Source organism: Podarcis bocagei, assembly GCF_964188305.1.
Source record: "Podarcis bocagei genome assembly, chromosome: 16".
In the NCBI taxonomy this organism is placed as follows: Eukaryota; Metazoa; Chordata; class Lepidosauria; order Squamata; family Lacertidae; genus Podarcis; species Podarcis bocagei.
This window is the reverse complement of record NC_138142.1, coordinates 5300284-5323424: the sequence shown is the minus strand read 5'-3', so window position 1 is coordinate 5323424 and position 23141 is coordinate 5300284. Positions and strand designations below refer to the sequence as shown.

General features: G+C 42.1%; 2 protein-coding genes across 2 annotated transcripts; both read left to right on the top strand.

Annotated features, from left to right (window-relative positions):
• Positions 1-765: 765 nt before the first annotated feature.
• LOC308575573 (vomeronasal type-2 receptor 26-like) lies at positions 766-1993 on the top strand (the record flags this gene model as incomplete). Its single annotated transcript, XM_081174325.1, has 2 exons — positions 766-874; positions 1092-1993. Coding segments are annotated over 2 exons (1011 nt in total), but the record flags the coding sequence as incomplete, so codon positions are not given.
• An 18154-nt stretch (positions 1994-20147) lies between these two features.
• On the top strand, positions 20148-22259 carry LOC308575572 (vomeronasal type-2 receptor 26-like; the record flags this gene model as incomplete). The annotated part of the gene is made up of 3 exons (XM_081174324.1): positions 20148-20304; positions 21052-21178; positions 21358-22259. Exons 1-3 carry the CDS (start codon positions 20227-20229, stop codon positions 22257-22259), a joined length of 1107 nt encoding a protein of 368 aa, XP_081030450.1. The 5' UTR covers positions 20148-20226.
• Between the last annotated feature and the right edge of the window lie 882 nt (positions 22260-23141).

Below are 23141 nucleotides of genomic sequence, written 5' to 3'. Positions count from 1 at the left end.
ATGGATGCCTCAAGTGGATCCCCAAATTCAACAGAAAATGCAACTTCAACTGTCTTCTTCAGTCTCACTATTATTCACCCCCTGAATAGAATCCATCACAACAGCACAAATACAACAGGTGTTGTCTCACCTGATGCACACCTGGATGCAACTAGTCAAGGTCTTCAGGTGTGCTAGAGCTGGAACAAATGAAGTACTTGAACTCGCAAGGGGTTTCCTGAGTGTCAAATTTTGTTGTATGTTAGCCATATTTCTAAGTCAGGAGAATGGTCCAAGAAGGTAAGAGAAGGGATTATTGCCCTTCACACGCAAGGATACAAGTATACAAAAAGAAAGCAAAGGCACTGAATGTTGGCAGAGAAACCATTGGAAGCATAGTTCGCAAGTTCCAAGTTAAAGAAACAGTGGTTAGACTACCTGCACAGGGCAGAATTTCAATAATTTCTATTCCAACTATACGTCAAAAACAATTCAGTGATTTCTGTATTCATGAGATAGTGATCCAATAAGCTTTTCCCTGAACATTTTCTAATTTAATAAGATACTGCCATGCTAATCTCTGAAGAAGTTCAAATACTTACCAATATGGTTTTCATAAAGGCAAATGTACTGGAGTAATGGTAGAAGTTCCAATGCTACCATTAGCTCTGAATTTAAGATCATATTCAGATAAAACAAAAAACCTCTAGCCATTTTTACTATTTGAAGATAAGTTCTAAACTATTTCCTTCTTTCATTTATGAACAGGCACAACCCACTTCTCTGTGTAATGAGAATTGTCATGTAGGTTATAGAAAGAACAAGAAGGAAGGAAAGCCATTCTGCTGCTATGATTGCCTTTCGTGTCCAAAAGGGAAGATCTCAAACAAGGAGGGTAAGGAATGTAACACACACACACACACACACACACACACACACACACACACACACACCCCTGTCTTTTTTTTTAATCTGTACATCAGAAGCTCCTTTCTTTTGTGGGAAAACAGTATGGAAGTAGCCGTTATATATTCTGGCATCTCTTAGATGCATTGTGCCATTTGGGGACTGAAGACTTCTTTTAATAATAAGGTTTCCTTTTTCATTTTCAAACATGGACGACTGTTTAGAATGCCCTGGAGATCAATATGCAAACAATGAACAGAATGGCTGCCTCCCCAAAGACAAAACTTTCTTGTCTTATGGAGAACCGTTGGGGATCAGTTTGGCCACGTTTGCCCTCTTCTTTTCCTTCATCACAGCTTTGGTGCTTCAAATATTCACAAAGCACAGAGATACTCCCATAGTTAAAGCCAACAACCGCAACCTAACTTATATTCTCCTCCTTTTCCTCCTGCTCTCCTTCCTTTGTGCTCTGCTCTTCATTGGCCAGCCTGAGGAAGTCACCTGCCTCCTTCGACAAACTGCTTTTTGCTTGATCTTCTCAGTGGCAATTTCTTGCATATTGGCCAAAACCGCCATTGTGGTTCTAGCTTTCATGGCCACCAAGCCAGGGTCCCGAATGAGGAAGTGGGTAGGGAAGCCACTGGGCACCCCAATTGTTTTTTCCTGCTCCCTTATGCAAGTGACAATTTGTACTGTGTGGCTGGCAACTTCTCCTCCTTTCCCAGATGTTGACATGGACTCAATGACTGAAGAAATAATACTAGAATGTAATGAAGGTTCCACCGTCATGTTTTATTGTGTCCTGGGATTCATGGGTTGGCTGGCCATAGTCAGTTTCACGGTGGCTTTCCTAGCTAGAAAGTTGCCTGACAGTTTCAATGAAGCCAAATTCATCACCTTCAGCATGTTGGTCTTTTGCAGTGTGTGGCTCTCCTTTGTTCCAACCTACTTGAGCACCAAAGGCAAATACATGGTGGCTGTGGAGATCTTCTCCATCTTGGCCTCCAGTTGTGGGTTACTGGGCTGCATCTTTATCCCCAAATGCTATGTTATTTTACTGAGGCCTGAGCTGAACAGCAGGGAGCAGCTAATAAGAAGACAGTTTTAAATAATCCTGAAGTCTGAATCATGTTTGTAATTTTTGGTGTCTGTTATTGCTATTTTATTTACATGTATGTCCTTAGAAATCTGGGGGTAAACGATAAAAAAGATCTGGAGCAGCTCCAAGAATTCCTTTGGGAGAAACTGTGAAGACACAATTAGGACAGTGGTGAATTGCTTAATTATTTCCATCACTGCCACTGATGAGGATCAGTACTAATTCTGTGGCAATGTCTTTGAGCACAACTGTCTTGGCACATTACCTGGATTGCAACAAAATGGCATCCATCCGTCAACCATCTACAAATCCACCTAATAGTTTCCTCATTCCACTCACAAGAATATAATGGGGGACGGGGGGACGGATGACTTTGTCCAAAGCCTTACTGAAATAAAGATACAATATGTCCACAGCACTACGCTAGACTTTTCTGTAAGGAAATGTCATACTCTTTATTGCACCTGCAACTGGATCCTGCATTATTTTACGTATTTCTTTTCTCCCCTTAACTGGTATACAAGGAAACACACCTGTGGTACAAAATCCTGAAAATCATGTCTTCATTGGTGACACATGTACACTTGGCTGAAATGGTGCAGGTGTGATTGAGGAAGAGTTTTGGGGAAACTAGGAAGTTCCCTTCAGATCAAGAGTTTGCAGCTGGACTGCTTGCTTGCCTGTGACACTACTCAATAACAAGAGAACTACTCAATAACAAATATGCATCATTATTTTGATCTTACTAGAAGCCACAGAGCTCAATGCTCTAAGGAGATAACTTTGGAACTAGTAATTATCTCAAATTGCTGGGATTTATCATTCATCTTCCCTAATCCCCTGTACACTTTTTCAGGCCATAAACACAATCAATGTCAGATTGTGAAAGTGCATATAAAATAAATCCTGTGTCATTCAGAGCCCCAATGAGAAATTCTGAACATGCAGGTTTTCATGAATCAGATCATTGGCATTTTCCCTTTATCAAAATAATCCAGAGTCATTCAATGAGAATTCCTGTAATGCAGTTTATGGTGGATTAGAGAAAAATGTGACTTTCAACATCCCTGTTGGCCCCAAGATGGTAGGAACATTTCTGCTGCAGATTCTGCTCTTAATGTGGCTGCAGTTGCCTCCAACTGAGAGCAAGGAACACTCTGCTAGATGCACCATGATGGAGCCTTTCCAGCTTCCATTCCAGAATTATCAGAGAGGGGACCTAATCATTGGAGGGATTGTTTCTTATTTTGGCTTTGTATTTGAAGAAATGGATTTCCATGAGCGCCCAAACACAAAGCTTACAGATGAACTTTTGTAAGTAAAAAACACCCCTATCCTTCATAGTGTACACTTGGTGAGCTCATGTATGCTACAATTACACCAAACATACAATGGCATGCTCAGAACACGTTTCCACATGATTTCTCCCCCAGTAGGGATGTTAAATATATATTTTCTTCTCTTTATATTGTGATCTTGTCTTCTTCATTGCTTGATTCCGCTTCTTGAGGTTTCTATCTTCTGTCTGTTCTGCTTTCTCATCACCTGATCCCATGGCTCTCACTGCCTTCTCCCAACTTCATCCTCATCCTCCCTCTTTGTTTCCTTTCACACCATTAACATTTGGTTTTCCTTTGCAGTAAAGCTTGACCCTCACATTCACAATCTGAATCACTTAATCTGACAGTCACAGATGGTGTGAAACATGAATATCATAGATTTTGGATTATATTCTCTGCTATACAATGTAAACCATATTGGATAATAAAAAGAGCAGTTACAAACTTGTTTTTGCAAAACAAAGTAGTATCTATCTGGCTTCTTTGCAGAGTAGACCCACTGAAATTAATACACCTAAATTAGTCTGATCTATAAATCATAATAGGCCTTCTCAGAGTATGACTAACATTGGCTACAGTATTTTTGGTACAGCCCCAATCTTATCTGAAGGAGGGAAAGATGGAAACTCAGTTACTAAGAAAGAATATATTCTGTTCCACCTGATGTAGAACCCACACCACCTACACCAAACTCTAACTATCTGAGAGGCCCCAGTCAAAATTTCTGACTTGGCAACTTCTCATCCAGTGAGTGTCTGTTGGTTGCTCAAAGAAAATAAGGAGTTAAGAGAAGGATGTGGCAACCAAGTCCTCCTTTGCAACATTAGCACAGGAGGAATGGCTGTTTGGTTAGCCACCTGTGAGGACCCATAATTTTAGGCACCAGTGGTACACCTGCAGATAAGAGATTAATGCATATATGGTTTGCTTGTCTGTTTTTTTGTTTTTTTGTTTTATTTAATCTTTTGGGATATGCCAGAGAAAGCCAGAAAGTTACCAGTGAATAGAATAGAATACCTCTGACACAAAGTATAACTCTTTTATTAGAGAAATACTGAAGTACTACCAGACTACCCTCTCCCTGGAGTTTGCTGTCAAAGAAATAAACAAGCACCCTAATATCCTACCAAATATGAGCTTTGGGTTTCACGTCTATGATAGCTATGTAAATGCAAGGATGACTTATCAGAACACCTTGAAACTTCTATCCATCACAGAAAGAATTGTCCCAAACTTCAAATGTGACAAGAAAGAACAAAAGATAGCTGTTATTGGGGGACTTGATTCTGACATCTCCCTCCACATGGCTACTATCTTAGGCATCTACAAGATTCCACAGGTATAGTAAGTGTAGGGGCTGTGAAGCTTTTCTGCCTCTGATTCAATAATTATCTTCTGGGTTCTCAATACTGTCTTTTGCTTTGTTCATTCTTATGATAAAGTGAAATTTAAAAAAAACTGATACAAAAGCATCTGGGGGAGCTACGAGATAGTGGTGGGAGCAAAGGGGCTTTACTGCTTGCCTGACATTGTCTCCCATGTGTCACTGGGAAGCAGCAGGGACGTTGGAACAGCACAAATGCAGCATCAGGAGTCTTCCTCCTGCTCCCAGGAAGCTGCACAAGGCCAGCTGCAAGAGGTCAGAGAAACCCTTCTTCTCCTCCCCACCAACAGCTGCTGGTGATATGCGTAATGTTCTTGTGAAATCAACATGCATCCATAAAGGAGTCAAGAAATTCTCATGAGTTTTTCTCTTCAAGCAGATACTTGGGATGAAAAATAACCATTTGCTCTAACTCTCCAATTCTTGTGGGATTGATTTCTTCCTCCAGATTGCTTACTGTGTATTAGCTCCAGTGAGAAGCCCAGAGTTGCAGCCCCAGACATTCTACCGAACGGTGCCCAATGAGAAATATCAATATGAAGGGATTGTCATGCTACTTCTACATTTCCAGTGGACATGGGTAGGAATTGTGGCATCCGATGATGAAAATGGAGAGACCTTTATGCAAAGCTTAGTGCCAATGCTTTCGCAGCATGGAGTCTGTTCAGCTTTCAATGAAAAACTGCCAGCCTTATCTCAGGGTCTAGATCCTTTTAGGTTCTTGGAACGCATTCGGGCCAAGTACTCATTCCTGATGGCCTCAGAAGTCAACATATTGGTTCTGTGTGCAGAACCTCAGACCATTGCAGTTGTGAAATGGGTGCAATATTTCTATTCAGTAGCTGAAGATGTTGCAGAGAAGTCTACAGGCACCGTGTGGATTTTGACAGCCCAGTGGGCTTTCTCTTCAGAAACAATGCAAAGGTATAATGATATACAACTCTTTGATGGTGCCTTGTCTTTTGCAATTCACACAGAGAAAGTCCAGGGATTTAAAGAATTCCTTCAGACCCTGAACCCCAACTCTCCAAATGGAGATGGGTTCCTCCAGGCTTTTTGGCAACAGGCATTCAACTGTTTATTTTCTGCTTCTAATGGGCACAAGGAAAACGCAAGGACCTGCACTGGCCATGAGAGTCTGGAGAGCCTTCCTGGGCATATTTTTGAAATGACCATGACTGGCCAAAGTTACAGTATCTATAATGCGGTTTATGCCATTGCACATACTTTACATCAGATGCACTCATCCAGGTCAAAACGCAGAATGATGGCAGGCAGAGGTGGGCTCGATCCTCCAAAACTGCAACCTTGGCAGGTGAGATTTCCTATTCAGAATAAACCTTTGCTTGGGGCTAATCTAATGGGCGATGACACAGAGTCCATAGAATGAATACACACAAACGCAGAGACATAATTTACACACACAACCTCTTACAGATTTTACTTTTCCTCTACAACTATTCCCACATTCTTTTCAATCCTTAACTGTTTTCCCTTTCCTTCAAGCTGAAGGAGCCACAATCAAGATAGGACCTGTACTTCCATTTGCAGGAACAGTTGAAGGAGCTATGGCACTCTGTACCCTTTCCCTGCCTCTCTAGGAACATGGGCTGTCAAGATGTGAATGCATCTCTTGGATGGGGAAAAGGATATAAACAAAACAAAACAAAAAAGGAGATCAGGGAAAACCCACCATGAGCTGCTCTCCATTTTGTTTTCCCTCTCTCCCTGCCCACCCAGCTGGCAGGAGGGGCAGTTCAAGGGCTTCCTGCCATGGTACCATTTTGCCTTTGCACACGGACCCCAGAGCTGAACCCTCACGCAAGTGGCAGGCCAGCTGTACTTACTAGAAATACTAATGTGTTTCAAATGTTGTAGACTGCACAGTTTTGGACTACTTTCTATTGTGTGAAATATATTGATGGATACTCCTTCTTACTATAATCCATAAAAGCTCTCCTTTTTCAAACTTTGCCTTTGTTTTCTTCTGCCTAGCTGCACTCGTTCTTGAGGAGTATCTCCTTCAACAACAGTGCTGGTGACTTAGTGTCCTTTGATGAGAAAGGAGAATTAGCAGGTGGATTTGATATTATTAACTGGGTTACTTTTCCAAACCAAACCTTCTCCCGAGTGAAAGTAGGAAAGATAGTTCCACAAGATTCACAAAACGTAGACTTCAGCATGGATGAGGGAGCCATCACATGGCACAGATCATTTAATCAGGTGGGACCATTGGATTTTTTAAAATGTGGTATTGTAGGAGTAAATTATACTGACTCAAGTGAGATTTACATCTCAGAAGATAAGGGGAGGCTAAGTTACCCATTTGTTTTGAAAGAAGATTTAATATCTTGTGGTGCTTCCTATTTTACCTTCTTTGTCAACTCCCTGTATTTCAAAGTCTGTTGTCTTCCCTGTCCTCTCTCCATTATCCATCTTTATGAAGATTAAAAATTCAATATCCCTTCTCATTCACTCACAATATTTACATTACAGTTTGTTTATTTGTACAACACACCTTTCTGAAATAATGTTAATCATCATCATCAATCTTTATTACGGTCCAGAGACCCAATGTTAAAAAGAGATCTGTTGGATAATGTTAATCAGCCAACTGATCTCTTTTTGGTTAAAATTGTGTTGTTCACAAGGCACAAGAGAGCTACATTTTCTCCTCTTTTTATGGCTAGGTGCTGCCCATTGCCTTGTGTAATGATCGCTGCCAGCCAGGCTACAGCAGGAAAAAGAAGGAGGGGTTGCCATTTTGTTGCTATGATTGTGTTTTGTGTCCACATGGGATGATTTCGAATCAGACGGGTAAGAAACATCATCTGTTATTTTGTATAATGCTTCCTAATACCTATTTCAACTTTCCCCAGTGAAGCTGGTATTACTATTTTGCACATTGTACCACAAAGAATTGTGACCATCTCTAGCTAATGTTAACCAAAGCCAATATTTCTGATCACTCATTTGAGATGAAGGACAGAGTAGATGAACAATCCATGCATTTTACGCCCATCAAAATGTAGAGCCTATTGCGGATTATGCATAATGGTAGGAGATTGTACAAACAGTTGTTAATATCCACTTACCAAATTAATTAATTAATTAATTAATTAATTAATTAGCAAATTAACAAATAATTAATGCAACATTTGTTGGAACTCATATATTACTCATTTGATTTTTTCAGATGTGGATTATTGTTTCCAATGCCAAGATGATCAGTTTCCAAACAAGGACAGAGATCAGTGCATCCCCAAACGCCAACATTTTCTTTCCTACGCAGAACCTTTAGGGTTCGTTTTAGCTTTCTTAGCCCTGGTCTTTTCTCTGGTCACAGCTTTGATACTTGGCGTCTTCTCTAGGAATGGGGACACTCCCATTGTCAAAGCCAACAACCGGGACCTCACCCACACTCTGCTCATTTCCCTCTTGCTCTGCTTCCTCTGCTCCTTGCTCTTCATTGGCCAGCCTCACCCAGTGAGCTGCTCTTTACGACAAGCTGCTTTTGGCATCATCTTCTCCATTGCTGTGTCTTGTGTCTTGGCCAAAACCATCACGGTGGTTCTGGCTTTCATGGCCACCAAACCAGGATCCAGGATGAGGAAATGGGTGGGGAAATCTCTCAAAAACTCTGTGCTTCTTGCTTGCTGCTCCGTTCAAACCAGCATTTGTGCTGCTTGGCTCTGTACGGCTCCTCCATTCCCAGATGTGGACATGAACTCTCTGATGGAGGAAATCATTGTGGAATGCAACGAAGGTTCTGTCGCGATGTTTTATTCTGTCCTGGGTTATCTGGGATTCCTGGCCATGGTCAGCTTCACTATGGCTTTCCTGGCCAAGAGGTTGCCGGACAGTTTCAACGAAGCCAAGTTCATCACCTTCAGCATGTTGGTGTTCTGCAGCGTTTGGCTGTCCTTTGTTCCCTCTTATCTGAGCACCAAAGGAAAGCAGATGGTGGCTGTGGAGGTCTTTTGCATCTTGGCCTCCAGCGCAGGTTTGCTGGGTTGTATCTTTTCCCCCAAATTGTACATCATTCTTCTGAGGCCCGACTTGAACAGCAAAGACCACTTAATTCTGAGGAGCAAATAGGAATCAACTTGTGTTGATGCTTTTACCGTATTTTTCGCCCTAGAGGACGCACTTTTCCCCCTTCAAAAATGAAGGGGAAATCTGGGTGCGTCCTATGGGGCGAATGCAGGCTTTCGCTGAAGCCTGGAGAGCGAGAGGGGTCCGTGCGCACCGACCCCCCTCGCTCTCCAGGCTTCAGGAAGCTATCCCAAGTCTTGCAAGCCCGGCGGGATGTCCCGCGGGCTCGCAAGGCTTGCGGGCAGCAGCCTGCAGCCCCACAAGCTCGGGGGATAGGGGGATGGTGGAGCGCCGCCACCCCGCTATTCCCCGACCTGATCGGGAGGCTGGCGGGGGGAGAAGCAAGCCTGCTTCTCCCCCCGCCAGCCCCACAAGCTCGGGGGATAGGGGGATGGCGGAGCGCCGCCACCCCGCTATTCCCCGACCTGATCGGGAGGCTGGCGGGGGGAGAAGCAAGCCTGCTTCTCCCCCCGCCAGCCCCACAAGCTCGGGGGATAGGGGGATGGTGGAGCGCCGCCACCCCGCTATTCCCCGACCTGATCGGGAGGCTGGCAGGGGGAGAAGCAAGCTTGCTTCTCCCCCCCCCCCCCGCCAGCCCCACAAGCTCGGGGGACAGGGGGATGGCGGAGTGTCGCCATCCCGCTATTCCCCGACCTGATCTGGAGGCTGGGGGTGGGAGAAGCAAGCCTGCTTCTCCCCCCGCCAGCCCCACAAGCTCACAGGATAGCGGGCCAAGCTGTCCCTGAAGGCAGAAGAGGGAGACGGAGCACTCCGTCTCCCTCTTCTAGCTTGGGGATGGCTGCGCAAACCTGGGGGGAAATCAATTTTTCCCCCTTGATTCCCCCCCCCCCCCAAAAATAGGTGCGTCCTATGGGCCGGTGCGACCTATAGGGCGAAAAATACGGCAATGTTTGCATTGTTTGCTGGCATTAATTGGAAGAAAACCAGACAAAGTCATTCCTTTTATTTTTCAGCTCTTTCATCCTTTTCATTCCTAGAAATAGCCTCCAACCTACATCTGTAACCAATAAATCTGAGACCAATTTTTAACTCCATGAAGTTGTTCTGTCACTTTGTTATCTTGCCAATACACTGATCTTCCATTTGTCGGGTGCTAAAGGTATATCCCTTCATGGGGAGACATCATCAGTGTGAAACACGTAACTTCTGCCAAGGCTATACTTTATATATTTAGGTAAAAGCTATATTGTATTTATTTATATGTACATCAAGAAAGGCTGCTGATCTCACAATGTAGCTGCAAAAGCCTGTATAACATGGTAGAACATTTTGGACAATTAAGAGGTGGCATTTTTAATCCTTTCCGTCATCATCCACCTCTGGATACACATGTCTGTACACATCCATCTGGCTTCACAATGTGAGGTTGTCACATTTCCAAGTGGGGCTTCAAAACAATTGAATGACATTTGTTACCCACTGGTCCTCATCTGCCTACAAATGAGACCCAGATTCTCTGAGTTTTTCTTCTCCATTTGGGACAGATACAGAGTGGCTGGACTGAAGAACATTTCAGCTGTCAGGAGAACCTACAAAACCCCGTGCAAAGTGTTTTACAAGTGCTGATGATGTTCTGATAGTTCAGGCTTGCAAAACTGTGTTCATGAAGCCACGGAAACCCCAACAAGCAGCTCTTGGGTTCCTTGCATAGTTCCATATGCAGCACTGTGAGGCCCCAAAGATCAGCTGACTGCAGGAGCTTGCAGAACACCATGTTTGCTGAGTTTCAGGCCCAAGGACCAGCTGATCATTCATGTGGGGAAAATGGGTTCTCTGACATCTCTGTGATCTCGGATGATGGAGAGGTATGCTGCCCCACCCCCATGTCACCTATGGCCCACAGGGGATGTGGGAGATCCAGGTCACCTCTCAGATCAAGTGCCCCATAAGATCACAAGGTCAACCATGTTGTTTACAATAAAGCTTTAGCCAGGCACAGGCAAACTCAGCCCTCCAGATGTTTTGGGACTATTACTCCCATCATCCCTGACCACTGGGATAATGGGAGTTGTAGTCCCAAAACATCTGGAGGGCTGAGTTTGCCTATTCCTGGTTTTAGGCCTCAAAAGTTGGTGGAGGTTGATTTAGTTAAAAAACCACAGCCGACAATCTTTAGAATAGTAGAATTAAGAATATTCATGATACAAAGAATACTATAGCATTCTTTTGCACTCTGTGCAAAATGCTTTACAAGTGCTGCTGATTATAGTTCATAGATCAGGCTTGCAATTTGTGTTCATGAAGCTATGGAAACCCCAACAAGCAGCTCTTGGGTTCCTTGCATAGCTCCATATGCAGCACTGTGAGGCCCCAAAGACCAGCTGGTTGCAGGGGCTTGCAGAGCACCATGTTTGCTGAGTTGTGGGGAAAATGGGTTCTCTGACATCTCTGTGATCTTGGATGATGGAGAGGTATGCTGCCATGTCACCTATGGCCCACATGTGTCACAACCTACAATTTTTAGCACAAGAAAGTAGAATTAAGAATATTCATGATATGAAGAATACTATAGCATCCTCCCTATGGACATACAGTGGCACCTCCAGTTACTAATTTAATTTGTTCCGGAGGTCCGTTCTTATCTAGAAACCGTTGTTAACCTGAGGCACGCTTTCACTAATGGGGCCTCCCGCTGCGCATGCACCGCCAGCACGCGACTTCCGCTCACATCCTGGGAAAATTCCCTACCAGGGGACCTTCTTCTGGGATAGCGGAGCTTGTAACCCGAAGTGTTTGCAAGGAGGATGTTACATAACCAGAGGTTCCACTGTAACTTGGACAGAATTGATTGTTATAGTAGTGTTTTAAGCATTTTAAAGCTCATAGAGAAAGATTCTAAATCACTGCATTCACAGATTTCTAAATCATCGAAACTTGATTACTGTATATTTATCTATTTATTACATTTATATACCATGGTTCTCCTCCTCCCATTTCATCCTCACAACAACGCTCTGAGGTAGGTTAGGCTAAGAGGCTGTGATCTTCCCAAGGTCACCCAGTGAGCTTCATGGCTAAGTGGGGATTTGAACCCAGATCTCCCGTGTCCTAGTCCAACACTCTAACCATTATATCACACTGGCTCTCAACTGAAAATTATGGTCTGTCCATATGGTGTTAGTTAGTGTAATGGAAAGCTGAAAAGCAGTTATTCTTTTACTATGTATTTTCTTATTAAGTAGTTTTCTCTTTTATTTTGACTCTCCATAAACTCTTATTGCTCTCCCTACTAAGGGGACCAGCTGAGACTTTGGCTGTGATGTGATAAACATGCTCCCCACCCCCAAATCACTGAGAGGCTGATTAAGTCTCCTGCAATTATCAAAGAAATCACGATTATTCCATTGACTCTCTGGGGTGTTCCAGTAGCTGCATGAAAACTACGAATCAAGACTGGGAGATACTAGTAATATCTCCTGTGATGTTCAGAGCAACTCTGTCAGACTGGTCACTGATTCTATTTCCTGCAAAAATCTAGCTTTCGTAACCATCCCGGTGAGACTTTGCTGCTCAGTATCACTCAGATGACAATGTGCAAAGAGATGAATTGTCGCCTAAAAAATTCCTCTTGCTCCTACCATGCTCTGTGCAAGATGGTACTTTCCATGATGTTGGCGTCAGTGCTGCTTCCTGCAGATGAGTGCAAGGCTGCTGTTGCTCCATGTTCCATCCGTGACCCTCTTCCTATTCTTCACAAATATTTCCAGTATGGAGATCTTGTTATTGCTGGTATTATGTCTCAAATCTATATAACTTCAAGCATAGCTTTCGATGAACCTCCTACACCTGAACTCTTCGATGACATTCTGTAAGGAAGTGTGTGTGTGTATTTAAAAACCATATCATATACCTGTAATTTCTGTATTTGTTATGATGTACATATATATATGATGAAGGTGATGCTCATTACACTAATGGTCAAAATTGTGGAAAACTTTGGAAAAGCTGTATTTCTAAGGTTTGACGGCTTATAAGAACATTAGAATGAACTTCAAAAGTAGATCATTAGAAAGTTAATCTAATGCAGAATATAATGTCACAAACTGTGTTAAATAGTCCTGACCTGAATCCCACAGAAAATCTGTGGAGCTGATTAAATAAACTTTTTAGTCAGAAGCAACCAAGGAATTACAGCACAATTTTTAGAAACATACAATCTTGGTTTCTCATTAAAACACCTGGTGAATTAAAATATTTGGTTTACTCCATGGGATGCCATTGTAGGACTGCAATTACAGTAAAAAGTATCGACACTAACAGGAATGGTGAAAATTATGAAATACCCTTTATTATGGTTTTCTGTGCGTAACTTTTTTTTATTTGGCTATTTGCTTCCTTTGGCGATCACTCGTAGCTGAGTAAGATTGCCTTCCATAAAGATGGTCTTAACAGTGGGTTCGTAAGTGACTATGGAGGCCAATTCTGAATCCACACGTTCTTCCACAGTGGGGGCATAGGTTTCTGGGTGTGAATTGATCATAGTGAGAGTTTGCCAAACATGCCTTCCTTTTAGCACGTTTCTCCCTTTCGTCCTGAGTTCGAGTGTCTTCAAAGTCCACGGCACATTTGGTAAAGGCTGTTTTCCAATCTGAGCACTCACAGGCCGGTATTTCTCAATTGTCTGTGTTTATACTACTTTTTTTTTTTATTTGCCTTGAGAGAGTCTTCGAACCTCTTTTGTTGACCACCAGCATGATGCTTTCCATTTTCAAGTTTGGAATAGAGTAGTTGCTTTGGAAGATGATAATCAGGCAACACGACCCATCCAATGAAGTTGATGTTGAAGAATCATTGCTTCGACACCAGTGATCTTTGCTTCTTCTAGTACACTGGCATTAGTTCGCCTGTCTTCCCAAGTGATGTGTAAAAATTTTTGGAGTGATAAGCCAAGCTTTTTGTAAGCTTCTGTGAAGAAATTTAGCATTGTTTACAGGTCATCCTGTAAGTGTGCACACACTATGTTGTCATCAGGATATTGAAGCTCTATGATGGAAGTTATGGTAACCATACTCTTTGCTTTCAGCCTACTCAGATTAAAGAACTTTCCATCTGTTTGATATATGATTTCTACTCGTTGGGGAGTTTCCCTTTGACAAAGTGTAGGATCATGGCAATGAAAATAATTAATAGAGCTGGGGAGATAACACAACCCTGTTTAACAACTGACCCCACTGTGAATGGTTCACTTTGAGAGCCATGGTTATCTGCAGTTGTTGCTGTCAAATTATCATGGAGGAGCTGAATGATGTTCAAAAATTAAACTGGCCAGTCAATTTTCAGAAGGACAGTTCACACGGCATTACAATTTACAGTGTTAAAGGCCTTAGTCAGGTCAATAAACGCCATATACAGGGGTTAGTTTTGCTCTCTGCATTTTTTCTTGAAGCTGTCAAGCAGTGAAAATCATGTCCACTGTCCCCCTAGAACATTAAAAACATTTTGGGATTCAGGAAGGGTAGCCTAGGACATTGTTATGAGATGGTTTGCTAAAATCCCTGCAAGAATTTTGCCGTCCACAGCTAATAAAGAGATACATTGATAGCAATCCCACTTAATAGGGTCTTGAAGGGCTTGAGTGTTCATTTTGTGCCTTGGTTTCCTTGGATCATTCTTTGTCTAGCTCCTTCCTTTTGACCTTACTGCCTTGGCTGACCCTGCTGGGAGTACGAGACTCCCAATGGCTTTGCTCACCAGGCTTTGCTCATAGGAACATGCAAGCCCACTCAACATGACAAGGTGATGATCCAGCAAGTCAGTGTAGGGCTATAACCTTTGATAGAATAAGGATAATTCAACACTGTTGCATTATATTCTGCATTATATTATCATTCTAATGATATATATATATTTATGGTATTAATATAGAAAGTACTGATGTTATGAGCCTGAGATACAGAAATACTTCCCAAAATGTTTTCACAGTATTGGCCATGAGTCTATGATAATTACTACTACCCTTTCGTTTCCGCATTGTTCTGGTGTTTATGAGACATGGCGGCAGATCTCATATCTCAAACTCACTACTGCAGTGTGTGATAACATGTTTCTTCTTATACGGTAGGCTTATACGAGTGTTCAATTTTTTAAAAAAGTTTGCAAGGCAGCATAAAAAGTAACATCCCCATTCACTTTGTTAAGGCTTTCTGCTCATTTACCATGGTGAGCTAAGGATTTCTTATTTCTTATTTGACTTTAATCCAAGCAACGTGCTAATTCATTCAGACTTAGAGGTGATTTTATTATAAGCTTTTGGTAACCAGACTTTCTCTTCCTCCTCTGTAGAACAGAACCAGTAGCAATCAGGGCCAGGCCGCCTTTAACATGGCAGGAGTTAGATGTTCAGGGTAGCAAAACATCCAAGGTTGTGTTTCAATATATCTACACACTTTCTTTCACTGTGGGAATACATTTTTGTGAAGGTGAATTGTTATGCACTATGTCGCTCTCCATACAGGCCAGTAACACCACTCTACCAGCATATCCTGGCTTTGGCATTTGCTGTAAAAGAGATAAATGAAGATCCCAAAATCTTGCCCAATATCTCTCTGGGTTTCCACATCTATAACAGCCATTTCAGTCCAAGCTGGACCTATCAAGCCTCCATGGACCTTCTCTCTAGCCAAGAAAGACTCCTCCCCAACTACAAGTGTGATGTTCAGGAGACTCCAAAGGCGGTCATTGGGGGGCCAAACTCTGATTTATGTCTCCACATGTCAACCATCCTGTCTATGTACAAGATGCCAAGGGTAAGAGGTTTGCATGGAACATGGATCATCAATAAAGCCATTTACAGTTGTTTACAGTTGGGCAACCAAAATGGTCAAAGGCCTGGAAACGATGCCTTATGAGGAACGGCTAAGGGAGCTGGGCATGTTTAGCCTGGAGAAGAGGAGGTTAAGGGGTGATATGATAGCCATGTTCAAATATATAAAAGGATGTCACATAGAGGAGGGAGAAAGGTTGTTTTCTGCTGCTCCAGAGAAGCGGACACGGAGCAATGGATCCAAACTACAAGAAAGAAGATTCCACCTAAACATTAGGAAGAACTTCCTGACAGTAAGAGCTGTTTGACAGTGGAATTTGCTGCCAAGGAGTGTGGTGGAGTCTCCTACTTTGGAGGTCTTTAAGCAGAGGCTTGACAACCATATGTCAGGAGTGCTCTGATGGTGTTTCCTGCTTGGCAGGGGGTTGGACTCGATGGCCCTTGTGATCTCTTCCAACTCTATGATTCTATGATTCTATTCTATGACTAAGACTCATTGGGTTGCATGCTGGTAATTGAATGTTTTTGTGATTCAACATCTTGCGGAATAAAATATCAAGGGAATGGCAAATAGTGGGTATAGGCTGGTATTTATCAACCAAAAATGCAGGTTGTGGGAAATATGTCTGCTTCAGTTCTACACCTCCTTAAAAACTCAGGTGGAAGAATTCCTCATTGGACACTTTACTCCTGTGCAGGACTGTAACAAAACGTCTGCTGCCTGAGGTAACACAACTGTGTGTTTGCTATGCCTGCTGAAAATTCACTTATATATTTCCCAATATAACTTTAACATTCCAAATCAACAGAAATAAGTGATATTGGAATCCTTCTGAAGCAGATCCCCCTCAGTAAAACTCTATAACCACCATGGTAAAGGTCAACTTCACGCAGAAGTTGAAAAATTAGAAAAAAAATATTTTGCAGAATAAAGTTGGTAAGACAAAAGATGTATCAGGAGATAAAGTTCTTTCAGGAAACGGTTAACTTATTAATATTCAATTTAGTGGATGTTACGGGCTTCAAAAGAAGGTAGTGAACGTACAGCTTATTTAAAATGGCAGTTGCTTATTTTCAGCTTGATGTTACAACTGGTAAACTATCAGCTCATTTTCAGTTTCATTACTTCAGTTTCCTATACCTAATTAGGTGTTACAGTTTCAGACTTTGGTTCTTATACAAGGTAGTGCTTTCTGTCAGTTTCCCCACCTTCTATCACTCCCACTCCTGAGGTTCTCCAAACAGCACAACAGCCCCAGGGGATCACTTCTCTTTCTAGAAGATCTCTCCCCTCCTGACTGGAAGGAGACCCAAGGAGACGGGATCCTGCAGAGGTGCCATCTTCTTACAAGGATTGAGGGGGCCCATGTGCAGTGCAGCATGACATCATGACTTCATGTGCGTGATGTCATATGACACATTGACATCATGCGTGTGATGCCATGAGGAACTGAATGCCCCTTGAATATTGAAGGGGCTTAGCCCCCTCAGAAAATACATTGGTGGGGACGAAACTTCCTCGGCCCCTAGGAGTTGGTGCACCTGGTATCCCCACAATTCTACTTCTCCTTGAACAAACTCAGCTCTCCACTTAACTCTTGTTGAAAACTCTTACAATACTCTACACAGTGTCATGCTATCTAAGCCCAGAGGCTCCATTCTCTAGCTATAGACATTTTCCTCAGGGTGGATGTTACGCACAGCTCAGAACCAAGTCTTCTCTCTCCAATAAACCGTCTGATCCCTCTCTTCCCTCTCTAACTGCTGGCTCCACCCTCTTTCTTACTGGCTGTCTTGGTAGCCAATCAGAGGGATGCACCAGCCCTCTGATGGAATTCCGAGGCACTGCATTCCCAGGCTCTGGTCTGGCTCTGCTGTCTGTTACACCTTCAGATTAATGAATGTTGATGAAATTAAATCTGAAATCTGGATTTGCATTTAAGGGATGTTTCATATCACCTTATGGTATAAATGTTCCTCTCGCTTTTTAGAAATATCATATTTGGCTCATGTATGGGTCTTCCCCTGTAATGAATGAGAACATCCAAGCTGGCTTTATCCACCAAATGTTCTCACCTGGAGCTCAGCAACAGTTAAATTTCACATGGATGTGGTTTATCTGATGGGTGACAGTTTAGGGCTATTTGTACAAAAAAATGTTCCTGTGTCTGATTTTATAGAAAAAGTCCATAAACTAACATTGTTTTTCTGGTGAATTCCAAGACATTGTGCAGAATGGATCCAAAATGACCATAGTTGTTTTGGGAAGCACACCAAGTGATTGTGAATGTTGAAAGTCACAGCATTATGGTGATGAGAAGGGTGCCCAATATTGCAGAAACAGATGATGCACCAAAACAAACCAAGGCAAAAGTTTGAAATTAGAACAGTCCAGGTGGATTTCATATAATTTCCCATGCAAAGGTGGTGGGAAATAGTTTTCCTCCATGTTTTTCTATCCTTTGCAGTTAACTCAAGGAATCATTTAGGATTCCAGAATGCATTCTAATGAGAAAACTTACATTGGGAGCGGGGGGAAAGCTTTATCAGGGTTTTCTGTGAACAAGCATTTATTTACCTGTTCTTTCCTTTATCCTCCTTTAGATATGAAGGGCAGCAAATTCTGCCACAAACATAACTGCATAATTGTTCTACTTGATGTAAAGACATTAATATCCAAGTATTTCCCCAAACCGCAAATTCTAAATTAACAGAAATAAACAAAAAGCTAAATCCCCCTGGTTAATATATACCAATTAAATAGAGATTGAAATCTGGTTTTGAGTCTAATTGGTGTTTTGATATCAGCATTTGTTATCATCTTTCCTCCCTTGATTTTATTAATGACCCTCTTTAGCTCATCTATGGCTCTTCTCCTGTGACGACTAATGACGTTCAAGCTCTTTTCACCCACTGGATATTCCCAGATGGGACTCAGCAATACGAGGGGCTCCTCCAGTTACTGCTGCATTTTCGTTGGGTGTGGATTGGTGTGCTTTTTAAACTCCATGATGACACTGGAGAGAGATTTGTAGAAAATATTCTCCCCATGTTTGCCCAGAAGGGTATCTGCTTTGATTTTATAGGCAGTTTCCCTAAGGATACCTCTTCTAGTAAGTTTGATGAAATGGTGGAACAAGGTTCGAAAACATTGAACATTATTGTGGGAAGTACTGCCAATGCTGTGGTTGTACATGGTGAAATTCATACAATTATGGGAATGAGAACACTACCCAGGCTTGCAGAAATGAATGATGTGCCAATACAAGGAAATAGAAAAATCTGGATTATGATAGCCCAGATGGACTTCACCTCATTTCCCTTTCAAAGAGGTTGGGACATCACATTCCTCCATGGGGCTCTATCCTTTGCAGTTCACTCTAAGGATCTTCCAGGATTCCAGAAATTTATTCAGATGAGAAAGCCTCCCTTGGAAAAAGAAGATCGTTTTCTCAGGGTTTTCTGGGAAGAGGCATTTAATTGTGGTTTTCCTGACTCTTCTTCAGAGAAGAAAGATGACAAATTCTGTACTGGGGAGGAGAATATTGAGAGCCTTCCTGGGTCCGTTTTTGAAACGAGCATGACAGCCCACAGCTACAGCATCTACAATGCAATCTATATTTTGGCACATGCTTTGCACACCATGCAGTCCACCAAATTAAACTGCAGAGCAATGGCAGGTGGAGCAAGATGGGAACTTACAGATCAACAGCCCTGGCAGGTAATGTTGTCTTCCAGTTAATACAGATGTCTGTAGTCAACTCTGGAGCTCAGCCAAAGGGGGCACTTTTCTTGAATACCTCTTCAGTAAGGGAAACTCATTCCTCTTTCCTCTCAGGGAGGAAGTGGCTATCCTCTTAATGGTTAGGATAACATAATGGATTAAATTCTGACATCACTTTATAGTGGGTTCAGTTGTCCTTGGAATAGCAAAATATGGCTATAGATGGCTAGGTACAGGATAACAAGCTATCACAATTTGTACAAAGGCAGCCCTGAATCCCTGGAAAGTGATGAGCAGCTTATCTACACAGCTTATCCACCTATCTGAAGGAACGTCCTGTCTAATATTTTTGTGAAAGTCTATGAAATTTAGGCTAAGACTAACTGTAATTCTCAAAAGAACCACATCTTACCTTCACAATGAACATTACTACAGGTCTTTTTTCAGCCGGAACTCCCTGGAACTCAGTTCTCTCTCCTCTCAGGGAGGCACCATTGCCATTCCAAGGGAACAAGGGAGGTGTTTGTGGTGAGTTACACTGCTCATTAATTCCTTTTTCCTTTTTAGCTCCATCCATTTTTGAAGAAGAGACTCATTAAGAACAGAGAAAGAAAAACACTAACTTTAAAAGAAACACAACTTTTAAATGGACCACAAACTATAGCTCTTAAATGTTAAAGATAAGCACTCTATTTGTACAAATATTACTAATATTTAATTATTTTTGGCATCTTCATTAATTGCCTTTTTCCTCTTCAAACTTAGCTCCACCACTTTCTGGGAAGTGTTTCATTTAATAATAGTGTTGGGGAGGAAGTTTCCTTTGACCAAAATGGGGAATTAGTAGCTGGATTTGATATAATAAATTGGGTCACATTCCCAAATCAGTCATTTCAGAGAGTCAAAGTTGGAACAATGGACTCACAAGCTCCCCCAGAAAAGAGGTTAACCATTCATGATGATGGTATCATGTGGCCCAACTGGTTCAACCAGGTAAGAATCTGTTCAGGTTTTCTCTAGTTTTTTGCTCAGTGTCTCAAAACTGTCTCATTGCAACACATTGAATCATCAATTGGCAGAATTATCAGACTTGATCTGTGAAGGAAATATCAGGCTTCAGCACTGATAAAAGGAAAGCTATCTTATTTCTAGCTCTATCTAACACATGAAATACCTGAAATCGCAAGGGGTTTGCTGAATGTCAAATGTTGCTGTATGTTAGCCATATTTCTAAGTCAGTAGAATGGTCCAAGAAGGTAAGACAGGAGATCATCGCCCCTCTCAAAAAAGATACAAGTATACAAAAAGAAAGCAAATGCACTGAATGTTGGCAGAGAAACCATTGGAAGCATGGTTTAAAGTTCCAAGTTAAAGGAACAGTGGTTAGACTACCTGCACAGGGTAGAATTTCAATAATTTATATTGCAACTGTAAGTCAAAAACACTCGAGCAATTTCTATATTCATGAGATTATGACCCAATAAGCTTTCACCTGAACATTTTCTAATTTGATAAGATATTGGCATGCTAATCTCTGAAGAAGTTCAAATACTTACTAATATGGTGTTCATAAAGGCAAAGGTACTGGAGTAATGGTAGACGTTTCCATGCTACCATTAGCACTGGATTTAAGATCATTTTTAGATAAAACAAAAAACCTATAGCAAGGTATTGCTTACCTGTCATTTTTACTATTTGAAGATAAGTCCCAAACGATTTCCTTCTTTCATTTATGAACAGGCACAACCCACTTCTCTGTGTAATGAGAATTGTCATGTAGGTTATAGAAAAAACAAGAAGGAAGGAAAGCCATTCTGCTGCTATGATTGCCTTCCGTGTCCAGAAGGGAAGATCTCAAACAAGGAGGGTAAGGAATGCATCACATGCTTTAATTTTACCTGTGTATCAGAAGCTCCTTTCTCTAGTGGGAAAAAAGTATGGAAGTAGCAGATATATATTCTGGCATCTCTTAGATGCATTGTGACAATCTGGGGACAGAATAACTTTTTTAAAAATAAGATTTGTTTCTTCCATTTTCTTTTATAGACATGGACGGCTGTTTAGAATGCCCTGGAGATCAATATGCAAACAATGAACAGAATGGCTGCCTCCCCAAAGACAAAACATTCTTGTCTTTTGGAGAACCGTTGGGGATCAGTTTGGCCACGTTTGCCCTCTTCTTTTCCTGCATCACAGCTTTGGTGCTTCTAATATTCACAAAGCACAGAGATACTCCCATAGTTAAAGCCAACAACCGCAACCTAACTTATATTCTCCTCCTTTTCCTCCTGCTCTCCTTCCTTTGTGCTCTGCTCTTCATTGGCCAGCCTGAGGAAATGACCTGCCTCCTTCGACAAACTGCTTTTGGCTTGATCTTCTCAGTGGCAATTTCTTGCATATTGGCCAAAACTGCCATTGTGGTTCTAGCTTTCATGGCCACCAAGCCAGGGTCCCGAATGAGGAAGTGGGTAGGGAAGCCACTGGGCACCCCAATTGTGCTTTCCTGCTCCCTTATTCAAGCCACAATCTGCAGCATATGGCTGGCAACCTCTCCTCCTTTCCCAGATGTTGACATGCACTCAATGACTGAAGAAATAATACTAGAATGTAATGAAGGCTCCACTCTTATGTTTTATTGTGTCCTGGGATTCATGGGTTGGCTGGCCATTGTGAGCTTCACGGTGGCTTTCCTAGCTAGAAAGTTGCCTGACAGTTTCAATGAAGCCAAATTCATCACCTTCAGCATGTTGGTCTTTTGCAGTGTGTGGCTCTCCTTTGTTCCAACCTACTTGAGCACCAAGGGCAAATACATGGTGGCTGTGGAGATCTTCTCCATCTTGGCCTCCAGTTGTGGGTTACTGGGCTGCATCTTTATCCCCAAATGCTATGTTATTTTACTGAGGCCTGAGCTGAACAGCAGAGAGCAGCTAATAAGGAGACAGTTTTAAATAATCCAGAAGTCTGAATCATGCTATTAATTCTAGGTGTTTGTTATTGCTATTTTAATTACGTGTATGTAATTAGAAATCTGGGATACTCATGTCCCTAGAAATTAAAGAATCAACAAGTAAACAAATAATTAAAGAATTAACAAGTAAACAATAAAAAAGATTTGGAGCAACCCCAAAGATCTCCTTTGGGAGAAATTGTGAGGACACAATTATGGCAGTGGTGAATTGATTACTGATGCTGTGGCAATGCTTTTGAGCAGAACAGCACTGGCCAGTCAGCTTCATGGTGGCTTTCCTAGCTAGAAAGTTGCCGGACAGTTTCAATGAAGCCAAATTCATCACTTTCAGCATGTTGGTCTTTTGCAGTGTGTGGCTCTCCTTTGTTCCAACCTACTTGAGCACCAAGGGCAAATACATGGTGGCTGTGGAGATCTTCTCCATCTTGGCCTCCAGTTTTGGGTTACTGGGTTGCATCTTTACCCCCAAATGCTATGTCATTTTACTGAGGCCTGAGCTGAACAGCAGGGAGTAGCCAATAAGAAGACAGTTTTAAATAATCCAGAAGTCTGAATCATGTTTGATTACTGATTCTGTGGCAATGCTTTTGAGCACAACTGGCCAGGACATGACCCTGTCTGCAACAAAAGGGGTTCGGTCAGTCAGCCAGCTACTAATCTACCTAACAGTTTCCTCATTCAGCCCACATTTTCCCAGTTTCTTCACAAGCTTTACTGAAATCAAGGTACATTATGGCCACAGCAGAACACTAACCATTTCTGGCTTTTGTAAGGAAATGTAACACTCTGTATTACACCTGCAACTGGAATCTGTATTATTTTAACTATTTCCTCCCCCTCCCCTTAATGGGTGTACAAGGTA